We start from the raw sequence: 12,455 nt of genomic DNA on the forward strand, positions 1-12,455 counted from the left end.
GACATGCAGTCTCCTCAGTCCCTCCCCTTTGCCACCCACCTGCTCACAGTCAGCAGATAAGCTCATTGCCTACTTTCCTGAGAGGCTAGGAGCTAACAAAGGATCAGCAGGCTTTGTATCAAATGGCTCTCAGGAGACTGTGAGCTGCTTCATCACAGGAACCCTCTTATTCAGCTTTCCATCTCCCGTGTCTACTATGGTTCCGGATGCAGAGTAGGCACTCAACAAATATTCACCGAATAGATGAATGGATGAATGAATGGTGGACTTTGGAGTCAGATAGAGACTGGGATTCAAATCCCAACTCAACCAGTCATTAACTTTTTGACATAGGCAACTCATAACAGTTCTCCTAATTTCAATTCCTTATGTATGAACTAGACAATGATATCCTGTCATAGCACTGAACTAAAAGATAATGGAAATTAAGTGCTTAGCACAGAGAATAATTCCCCCATGAATAGTATTTTCCCATCCTCCACAGTGGAGGGCCCCATACCTGCCATCCTGTTGCTGTCTCCTATTGCATCTGGTTGCAAAAGCACTGCCATGCATGCCCACTAAGTTTTGGGCACTGGGAACACATAATAGCAGTTACTGTTTACTGCACAGCCAGTGTCCCATGTACTGTGCTAGATGTTATTTTTAATTTTCACACAACTGTCAAACTTCTATTGCTAATAATGGCCTAGACTTACGGGGTTCTTTCATTGTGCTGAACACAGGCATTGTCTTAATCAATAGGTCGGGACTATTGCTACACCCATTTTAAAGATGAAAAACTGAGGTGCAAAAGTTGAGTATTACAAATCAAATACAGTAAGTTGTGGGGCCAAGTACCTAGAAGGGCTTTGAAGTTTAAATATCTCACCCAAAGTGAGCCACAACGCAAAACCACATTTGTCTCAAGATCCTTCCTTACACATTTTGAATGGAAACCAGAGGATAATTTTCCACACTGAGGGCTGAGCTCAGGAGCAGGACCCTAGGCAACTTATATCCACAATTCACTCCTAAATTGAATAGGAGCAAATTCAAGGAACTTATAATAAATAATAATGCACCAATACAAAACAAGAGCTTGTGTCCCCATGAATTTAACACATGACATATTATTACAATAATGGAGATGTGTTTATCATAAAACCAACATAGAAAAAATGGAGGACTCTAATGTGCCACACTTCAAATATATATATATATACATATATATATATATAAAACCAAATCCAGTTTTGTGAGTATAGCTTCCTCATAAAAGTTAATAAAGATGTTTTGGACTCATTAGGACAGGAGAGAGATTTTGTCATTCAGACGCAAACCACCACAAGGAACTCATTCAACCTAATACCAAAGCATCGGGTGGCTTAAATCAGCTGGCAGTAAAAAGGGCAACACAATAAAGCCCATTCCTGAATCTTTTATTTGGTCTCTTGTGTATATTAATACAAAGATCTATTTTTATGTATATATATCACCATTTAAAAGAAAAAAAAGACTTATTTCTAATTAAGCTTACCATTATTTTGGGTAGAGAAATAATTTTTCTCCTACTGCAGAAATTATTCTAATTTACCTTCTAGTATCTATGATGAGCATAGGTTTTCTGATATCACGTAAGGTTATTAATTAATCCTCTGGATGTAAAATATGTGACGGATCTCTTTGTTTCTAACAGAAAGTGCTTGCCTTGCACATAGTAGAGGATCAATAAAATTTTCTTGAATTTTGTTGGATATGTGAGACATTTTACTATTAAAATGAAAGCATTATCTTTGCCTGTTCCTCCCAAAATAGGAAATATCTCACATGAACTTACAGGGCTTGGTGGATAACTCGGGATTTCTCCAGAAGGTATTCAGAAATCTGTGCTCCCACTACAGCTCCAGAAGAGGTAAATTTCATTTCTAAGTATTTTCCAAATCGGCTGGAATTGTCATTTATAATAGTGCAGGCATTGCCAAAGGCTTCCACCAAGTTGTTCACTTGCAATATCTTCTCTTGCAGGGATCTGTTATTAGCCTTGAGAAAATGTCATGATATTTTTTTTTAATGTAAAGAATTAACTTGGTATATAATAAAATGTCTCTTCTATGATAAGTACTTTATGTAGATATAAACGAACAAGACCATCTTCTTGGCATACTGCCAGATGTTTCAACCTGGCCTCTTCTCCCCTCCCAAGTGTGTATTCACCTACTTGCTTTCTTAGAGGAGTGGAGAATGTTTCATACATTTTCTACTGAAATAGAGTTCTGCTCAGTGCCTGATTTACAAACACAACTGGATAAGCAGTCTGTGCATACTGGGATGTACCTCTCATTTTGTTGTTCTTCCTCTATCTGCCTGGGCCCCCTTTCAAATGCACCCCAAAGCCAGGACTATTTCCCTTGCTCCCGTGGACGCTGCTAAGCCTGCAACTAAGGGAGTGAAGATTGTGAATTCAGAAGCAGAGAAAACGAGAGTATTGTGAAAACAAGAGAACAGCTTAGAAGTGTGGACAAGAGGAATGGGACCCCAGTCAAGGCCAGCGGGCCTACTTGAATGTCCCTCTAAATTCTCCACCTCATCTCATATTCTCCTACTCTCAAACAAGTGTTACATATGTTTTACCACTTTACTTGACATTCTCCTGAGTATAAATTTATCTGGGTCAAAGACCAATTTCTTTTTAGAAAGAACCCTTCTCTGAGAGGTTTAAGTTAGTATCAGTCATTCACATCTTGGTAGAAATTGGACCAAGTGTATCTGGTTCAGTGTAATCGCTTGCTGAGATCAGCTGTGTTACAGGTGCAGCTAAACACTAAGTAAGGAAGAGGAGTAGTAGGTGTTGCTAGAACATAGGCTACATTAGAATGTAGCGGGCTGGAGGGAGCATTCACAGGGACATTCTGAGGGCATATAAGGACTTTGCAGATCTTCTAAAACAGGCAATAAGAGTTGAGAGAAGAGAGTAATGAGAATTGGGACAAACTTGACTCTTAAATGTTGTTCAGGGCTGGCATTTCAAACCCGTGAAAAAGTTGAGAAAGCATCATCCACCTATATTAAACTGCACTTCCCTGCACTTCCCTGCTGAAGTAAGGTTTTGAGGACTGCATGTTACAAATGTACAATTCAATCCACCAAACATCCCATTGTTGTACCTGGCAAATCTTTATCAAGAAGGTAAGTAAAAGATACAGTGAGATCATCTGATAAGGATAGGATTTGCATATATGTGTTTCACCATCCCCAATTAATATTAAATCACATTTTCAGATCTAGAACAAGATAGATTAAATAAACAAGTTTGTTGACATTTACAAAATAACATTCATGCACACGTTAATCCATTATTAATGAGAACCTCTATTGGCCCACAAATCCAGAAAGAATAGCAAAGGCCCTTGCAGAAGGCCCTTGAGTAAATTAATTAAGATGTTCAACTCTTCTATGCCAGGGTAGTATGCTGTGCCTTACTACCCTCTCCCTCCAAAATTATATCTCATTTCACTTATTTAAATCCATTAGAATGATGCTTATTCTAGACGTAAGGAGAGGGGAAGTTGATAGGCGTGGGGATGGGGAAGGGACTGAGATGAGAGCCCTGACATAGCACTAGATTCCTGGTCTCTACTGGCTCTTCCAGTCCTGAAGGGTCACAGGTCTGTTCAGTAGAGGTCATATTAATCCACTGAGCAAAGCATATTTCTGTTCCACACCAACACATATGACTGACAAGATCAAAACCAGTTAGTTGATTTTTAATAGGAACATGGACTTCTTTCAACTCATTATTTAAAAAATGAATTAGATTCAACTGATCAGTTGTTTTGACACTATGAAGTCTTATCCTTTCATAGGGAAATTAGGTTTGGCCTTGTACCCACAGTACTTTGTAACACAGGTTCCTATAATTATAGTGATGGCAAAATTTTTGACATGACTCTAATTGTAGCTATGTAGATGAGAATAAAAATTTTCACTATGCACAATGATTTTCTTTTTTAGCCATTAGACCAATAAGAACACATAATTCTTAACTTATCTCATTTCAAGGACTCTACCTGGAAAATCAAACCAAGTCTCTAACATCAACTTCCCTTTTTTTGAAAATTAATGTATAATTTACATACAGTAAATCATGCTTCATAGGTACAGTTGTGAAAGTTTTTAAACATATAGTCATACAACCCCCACTACAGTCAATACATTGAACAATTCCATTATCTCCCAAAACTGTATTAATACCCTTAGTAGTTAACCCTTCCCTCCATCTCCAACCTGTGATAAACACAGATTTGTTTCTCCCCTATAATTTTAAATTTGCAATTGAATCATACACAGTGCAGTCTTCTGAATCTGGCTTCTTTGACTTAGCATAATGCATTTGAGGTTTATCCAAATATCTAATGAAATTCATTATTTATTTCAGTGTTCATTCCTTTTTACTGCTGAGGAATATTCCCTTGTATAGATGTACCACCATCTGCTTATCCGTTACCTAATTTGGCTGCTTCCACTTCTAGGAGACTATGAATAAAGCCACTATACATATTTGTTTGGAGTTTTTTGTACGAACATGGGTTTTCATATCATTTGGAAAAATACCTCAGAATAGGATTGCTGGGTTGTTTGGTAAATACAGTTAACTTCATAAGAAACTTCCAAACTGCTTTCCAAAGTGACTGTACCATTTTGCATTCTCACCAGCAATACATGAGACCTCCAGTTGCTCCATATTCTTGGCAACACTTGGTATTGTCAGATTTAAAAAATTTATTTAGCCATTTAATAGGTGTGTAATGGTGTCTCATCGTGGTTTTAATTTGCATTTCTCTAATGACTGCCAATGTTGTACATCTTTTCATTCATTTATTTGGCATCTACATATCATCTTTGGTGAAGTGATTGTTCAAATATTTTGTTCAATTTTGATTGTTTTGATTTTTTGTTATTGTGACTTGCAGATAGTTTCTCTGAATCTGTAGATTGTGGTTCCATTTTTTAACAGTGTAATTCAAAGAACTGAAGTTCTTAGTTTTGGTGAAATCCTATTTTTGCCTTTATGGATTATGCTGTTTCTGTTGTAGCTAACAATGTTTGTAGCTTTAAATTATGTCTCAAAATCCAGTAGTATTAAACATCCAACTTTGTTCTTTTTCAAAATTATTTGGCTATTATTGCTCTTTTGCTTTTCAATATAAATTTTTCTACTGATTGTCAGTTTCTATTAAAAAATACTGCTCAGATTTGTATTGTTAACTGCACTGATTGTACAGGTCAGTTTGTGGAGAACTGACATATTAATTAATAAATGAGTCTTTAAACAATGAACATGATGTATCTTTCCATTTCTTAGATCCTTTTTTATTTCTTTTATCAACTTTTTCTACTTTTCAGCATAGAAATCTTACACATTTTGTAAGATTTAGATTTAAACAGTTCTTTTATATATGTAAATACAATTGATTTCCACATATTAACTCCTTTTTAACCTGCTAGCAAAAAGAGGTGAGAAAATAAAGTATTCAGTGAATGTATTGAGGCTAAAAAGAGAGAAAATCATATTTATAAAGACTTACCACTCACTAAGAGTGAGAAATGTTAGAATATCCTCAAAATAGGCCACATAATTTTTATATTGTTTGTTATATTTTTAACTCACAAGGATAACAAGTGTGTTTTATAGCTTCTGTGCATTATTAAATGTGGGAATTAGTGAACATTGATTTAATCAGGCTATGAAACATAACAAATAGATCCGTTGGAATGGAGAAAAAAAGTGTACCTTTCCAAGCACCGTCAGCTGCTGAACTAAAAGATGAGCACTTTCAGTCTTCCCGGCACCACTTTCTCCAGAAATAACAATGCACTGCACGGTGAGAAGGGAACTGTAAGAAGACTTTATTGACATAATTCAGCTTACACACAAAAACTAAGAGGGGAATATTTCTAAGAATGTGAGACTCTCCTTACCTGATCTGAATTGCAAGTTACCATTGACTGGTATCCCAGGTCAGCCACTGCAAATATGTGAGGAGGATTGGCAGTTCTCTTTGCTCCAGTATATAGTTTGGAATGCTAAAGGTTAAAGAGAGCACATGTTGCAGAGCTCTTGCTTTGTTTGCGCTTAAACCCCTAGATTATTTACAGATAGACCTCCAATGTTTAAAGCAAAACAGAAAGAAAATATAGTTTCATACCACCAAAACATTATATACACATACCACACACACATACATGCACAAATCGTGTACAATTATGTAAAATAAGGCCAGACATATACAGCCTAGCAACATAATATGATATAATATGACAATATCACTTACTTAAAAGTGTATTTAAAAGAACTCTCCTTCCAGGCATCATTTTCCTGGCTCCTAAATATAATAGTGCCTGACATACAATAACTATTTTTTCCCTTCATGTCATTTAACATATATTCTCTTCTTTGATTCGTCTAAGATCACACAGTTAATTGAAGGCAGAATTTGCACAAAAACCCAGATCCCTCGAAACTTAGGTCAAGGTTAATAAATGGGATATTTTTTATGTTTTTAAGGTGATAGTGAATGACAGAATTATCCAGTTTCCACATTTAAAAAATAACTATTGGTACAATATTAAATAATTTTCTAGAGTACACAAATACCTAGAAAAGAAGGTGTCCAATTAAAAAATGAAAAATAGCCTAGTTTAATTCCATAATACTATTCTACATTTAAATCATTAGGGGTTGAATAATGGATAATTATATTCACAAAACACTATTTGACATTAAAAACTGATCAATATTGTGAAAGGAATTTTTAAACTCATAGTGACAAGTTTTACAGTCATTAAGTTTATACAATTTGGTATAAACCATGTAATCATACTTTGATACTCTCATATTTGCTTCAGAAGTAGACATTAAGTATATGCTTTTTTAGGATCTATTTATTGATATGATACATAGTATAGCCCAGCTGCCAATAACTGGAAGTAATTAGCATTCTGCCATATGCTTTTGGAAAAAGGAAGACCACAACCCACACCCAGATTGGTTTATCTTCTATTTTTTTCCTGAAAACTTCCTTTGGCATCATTTAAATTATTTTAAATATCTGAATAGTATAATCTTCAGGACAAAATAAGAGAATGCAAGTCACATCACATACCTCTGTGGAATAAAGACCCAGATTCTGAAAAGGGTTAAGAGCAATGAGTATATCTCCCACATAGATGTAAATCTGATCTCTGGAATAACACTTCTCAAGTTGTTCTGAGACTGTATTCTATAAGAGAATAAAAATAAGGATTTTTCTTAAAAAACATTTATGGTTGATTACAATTCTAGAAAGTAAACAATAATAAAACATGTGGAGTCTGTTTTAGATCAGAATAAGAAATAGACATATTGATAGTAAGAACTGGGTCAGCAACTACCTGATCAGGCACTTTCTTTTGTTTGGAGAGCCTTAGAGGGTGGTCATTGCATTTTCTAATTTCCAAGGACATACTAGATCTGACAGGGTATTATACATATAATACTTTCAAGGAATTAAGTAAATGCAGAAGATGAAGTAAAGAGAAAGATCACTCAAAAAGGGAAGAGAAGATAGAGTGAACATGGTTTTATTCCAAATTATGGTTATTCAGTGGCTCTGTGGAATATCCTAGCCCTCAGTTTAGACACTGTCCTTTATGAGGCATAGTGAAAAGTACAGAAAAGTAGCTTTTATAGTTGATAAATCATGAGTACACAGAATCAATTTTAATAATGTCAGAAATCATTTATGGTATATGACACAAGAGAGGAGTAAAAGATCTGAGGTCAAAATACAGACGAAGAAAACACAGGTAGTAGAAACAAACCAACCCAGGATTTGGGTCAGCAATATGATAAGCAAAGCCTGCTGTAAAATCCAAATTCACATCATCAGAAAATCGGATACATAAAGATTCATAAAAGTGTTGGCAATCTCTGACTTGCAAACACTACTTGATTACAAGATGTTTGATGTTCTCAAGAGAGATTCTTTTGAGGAAGTACTTGAGTTGTTTATGCAACCCTAAATTTACCAAATGACTACTTCTGCTCAGAAAATGTCTCTTGATTTATTATGTTTCTGAGCAAAATGCTCAGGCATGTATCAGAAGTATTTTTAAAAATCTGTTGTTCAGTCAGGATAGAGATCCTAACCATTTACTGAAGAGGAGTTACTTATTTCTCTAATGATCTGATTGTCTGGAATAAAGGGGGATGAGAGGAAGGAAGGCTCAGACTGTAATTTGCTGGCTTGGATTTATAGCTTCACAAGAGATGTCTGAAATATTTCTGAGATCAGTGGGATAAGGAGTTTCAGGCAGAATTCAGTGCCCTACCAGATTAGCTCTGTGATCTCACAAGGGGGAACACTGACCATAGTGCAGCAGGCTTTCCAGGTATCTTAGGGGGCCTCTGGGCTCAGCCGCTGGTTGTGAAACAGGAGAGGAAAAAGAGGGAGGATGCCACTTGGAGGCTGTAGGAGGCAGGTTATTTTTTTACTCAGTAAATCATCCCTTTGAGACTGCACGATTTCAGGGTAAGGAGGGCCTAGGACTATGAGCAACTCATGCTAGTGGGAACTCAAACCTTTGTAATTTGAATATCAAAACAAACTGACATCAAGCTGGAGAGATACGGAATTTCAAGTTATACTGAAATTAAGAGAGAGAAATCAGAGGCTAAGAGACTAAAGCAAGCATGAAACTACCAGATGCTATTAAAACCACCTCCTGCTCACATCACTTTTATAAATTTCAAAAAAACTACAATGTTTAAAATTAATTAAACTGAGTTTCTTACTTCATCCAAAACTTCTAGGATTGCTAAATCATCTACATCCTTCAAACCGGAAATCAGAGATCTGCTGAAGTTACTTTTCTTGGTGTGAATACGTTCGTGTCTGTGGAGATACAAAAAGAAAAACCCTTTCAGATTTGAAAACTGAGTAACATTCACAGAGGAAGTAATTTTAGATGTGTATGAGACTGGAAAAGCTTAGTACATTCAATGATAACAATTTACCGGGAATTAGACTAATGTATTTGATGTTTGCTTTTTCCTCCACTGGAAAAAATATAACATGTCAAACTTCATGAATGATCAGAAAAGTTCATTATTTCAATCAAAAATTATTCTATATAGGGCATTATGATTAGCACACAATGAAGGGGGGTCGGGGGGAAGGCAGTATAGCATGGAGAAGACAAATAGTGACTCTACAGCATCTTACTGTGTGATGGACAGTGACTGCATGGGGTGTGGGGGGGACTTGATAATATGGGTGAATCTAGTAACCACAATGTTGCTCACATGAAACCTTCGTAAGATTGTATATCAATTATGCCTTAATTTAAAAAAAAAGAACTATCCTATATATAATTTGCTTCAAAGCTTCCTCTATTTCCTTTGTGTGACTGAACCTGTTTCAAAGTGGGGAATCCGATTAGAATTCTTTAAGTTTCCAGTTTTGTCTGAGATAGTAGTAGGCTATTGGTAGTCAAGGAATGGTGATTTTAAAATTATTATTCAGCAAAATTTAAAAGTAATAAACCACACTGTGCATTTTCAAATGCATGCAGAAAATTGATTTTAGGTGCTAGGAAGGTTTTGGGTTTTTTTGATATCATTAATGTACAAGTACTTGAACAACATTATGGTTACTAGACTCCCCCTATTATCAAGTCCCCCCCATATACCCCATTACAGTCACTGTCCATCAGTGTAGTAAGATGCTATAGAATCATTACTTATCTTCTCTGTATATACTGCCTTTCCCATGGCCCCCCCGCAACATTATGTGTGCTAATTCTAATGCCCCTTTTTCCCCCTTATCCCTCCCTTCCCACCCATCCTCCCCAGTCCCTTTCCCTTTGGTAACTGTTAGTCCATTCTTGGATTCTGTGAGTCTGCTGCTGTTTTGTTCCTTCAGTTTTTTCTTTGTTATTATACTAGGAAGTTTATTTTCAAAGTAAAACAATTCAGCAACATCTAATAATAGCAAAAAGATCTTGATTTGGTATGAAAGCTAGAGAAGTTGCTGAAATAAACACAAGGGTTTGCTTCAACTTTTCTGGACATGAAAATGTCATCTATTTTATTTTGAGCAAAACTGTTTCCCGTGTTTATTTTTGGACACACTTTCATGCATTTGAATTCGTCCATTTGTAAAAGGGGAAGGAATGAATAGATTATGAGGAACAATCAGAATCATACCACTCACTCAGTAAACTTTAATGGTGTCTCATGGCTTAGAGAATTAAGTCACTTTTGATAAACTGTCCCCACTCCTCCTACGGCCAGCCCCTCCTTTTGTGCACTGATTCTGTTTCCTCTCACTCAAGGACATCAGTCTCACTGGTTCCTCTCTCACTCCTACATTAGTCATTTTTTCCCTCAGCTTTACACCCATCTTAACTAACCAAACAAACAAAACAACAGCTTTCCTTGTCTTCCAGTTTCCTCTACCTACTATTCCATTTCCTTGTTTTATTGCAAAAAACATCCTCACAAGAATTATCTATACTTAATCTCTTCAGTTTCTCTCCACTGAGAAAACTCATTTCAGGCAGACTGTCATCTCTGTATTCCATGGAAGCAGCCTTTCTTAAGGACATTAAAACTGACCTTCACACCAATAAATCCAATGTCAACTGTAAGTCATCATTTTACTTAACCTACCTGCAGCATTTGACAAACTCCTTCTTGAATACATTACTCTTGGTGTCCTGTACCCTTCTCTTGATCCTCTTCCTTCCCTCACTGGCATCTCCATCTGAGTATCTTTTCCTGGTTCCTCTTCATCTTTCTAACTGTCACATTTTGGAGTCCCCCAAGCTTCAGTCTGTGGATCCGTCTCTTCTCTGTCTACATCCGCTTCCTGATTTCACAGCTGAAATACCAGTCATGCACAGACAACTGCTGAGCTCCAAGCTTAAGCATCCAACTGCTTCTGCAACACTTCACTTGGAAGTCTAGTAGGTGGACTTCACACATCCCAACCATGTTCAGGGATGCCCCAGCCCCACACCTGCTCCTGTCTGTGATTCTCAAATCAGGAAATGCTGACTCCATTCTTCTAACTGTTTAAGCAAAGAGTGTTCAGACTGATCCTTGGCTCTTCTCTTTTTCTCATGCCCTTCATGCAATCTATATGTAAATCCCATCAGCTCTACTAACAAATTCTACCTAGAGCCAAGTATTTCTTATTACCATCATTTCTACTGTCTTTCATCTCGCTAAAGTACCAATAAGTGGTTTCCCTGCTGACATCTTTGCCTTGTTACATGTTTCCCAAGTCTGCAATCAGGGTGGCCTTTTAAAAATAAGTACAGTTTGTGTGTTTACTGTTATTTCTTTCTCAGCCCTATCTGTGTGACGAAACTTCATTCATTCTTCAGTCCACCTCAATTGTCACTTTTAAACCCCTCGGCTTAATTCTATACATCCTTCAGGACAAATAGTTCAGGGAAGTCATTTCAATCATTTGTATACAGGTCTTACTGCCTTTACTAGACTGTAAAGTTCCAGTAGATAGGGATATCTCTTCATTATATGGTGCTGCTACAACTGGACAGTCACACGCAAAAAAAAATAAAATGAGTCTAGAAATTAACCATACACCTTTCAGAAAAATTAATTCAAAATGTATCATAAACCTAAATGTAAAATGCAAAACTATGAAGCTCCTAGAAAATATGAGACAATCTAGATAAACTTGAGTTCAGAAATGAGTTTTTAGATTACAATACCAAAAATACCATCCATGAAAGAAAACATCAGTAAGTCAGATTTCATTAAAATTAAAAACATCTGCTCTGAGAAAGGCACTGTTAAAAAAACAAAAATGAAGCCACAGACTCGGAGAAAATATTTGTGAATCACCTCTCTGAGAACGGACTTGTATCTGATGATAGGAATAGTTTTACTCCCATTAGTAACTCTTAGATTCCTCAATAATTTTTATAGCACTTCCAAAAATTTACAGTTATGCATTCAATTGCATGGATAATTTAGTTAATATTTGAATTTTTTACTATAGTGTAAGCTCCAAGATGCATGCAACTACATGTCTTTAGCTCCTCACTGCATCCCAGGAACAAGAGGGCTATTTAGAACATGGTAAGTCTTCTGTAAATGTTAACTCAATGAGTGAGTGAATGTATATCCCCCATCACTTCTGGCCCAGGATTTGCAGAGTTTGTCCCCACATTTGCTGGATGCAATAGGTATCATCTTATTCATTCCCCTATTTCCAAAGAAACTCAGATACTATTTTTAAGAAAATTAAGAAATCCAATTATCCATTTAATTTAAATGAAGAGCCCTGAATTTTTCACTGTTTTTATGGGCCCAGTTGGCAGCTAAATATTGTTCTGGGAGAATGACCACAAACAGCAAATGGTGAAGGATTGGGGGATCAATATTTGGTTGGCTGGTACTC

General features: G+C 36.3%; 1 protein-coding gene across 9 annotated transcripts in view; it reads right to left on the minus strand.

Moving 5' to 3' along the window:
* MYO3A (myosin IIIA) overlaps positions 1-12,455 on the minus strand; it is a 244,873-nt gene that overhangs the window by 135,033 nt on the left and 97,385 nt on the right. For all 9 annotated transcript variants that reach the window (XR_008996367.1, XR_008996366.1, XM_057498238.1 and 6 more), the window contains 5 exons: positions 8,816-8,915; positions 7,146-7,262; positions 5,962-6,066; positions 5,774-5,857; positions 1,820-2,022 (listed from right to left, as the gene is read on the minus strand). Coding sequence is in view for 7 of the 9 variants with exons in the window: in XM_057498238.1 (XP_057354221.1) it covers positions 1,820-2,022; positions 5,774-5,857; positions 5,962-6,066; positions 7,146-7,262; positions 8,816-8,915 (609 nt within the window). In the remaining 2 variants the exon portion in view is untranslated. The remainder of the gene's footprint in view (positions 1-1,819; positions 2,023-5,773; positions 5,858-5,961; positions 6,067-7,145; positions 7,263-8,815; positions 8,916-12,455) is intronic.

Source organism: Manis pentadactyla, chromosome 3, assembly GCF_030020395.1.
Source record: "Manis pentadactyla isolate mManPen7 chromosome 3, mManPen7.hap1, whole genome shotgun sequence".
NCBI classification, from domain to species: Eukaryota; Metazoa; Chordata; class Mammalia; order Pholidota; family Manidae; genus Manis; species Manis pentadactyla.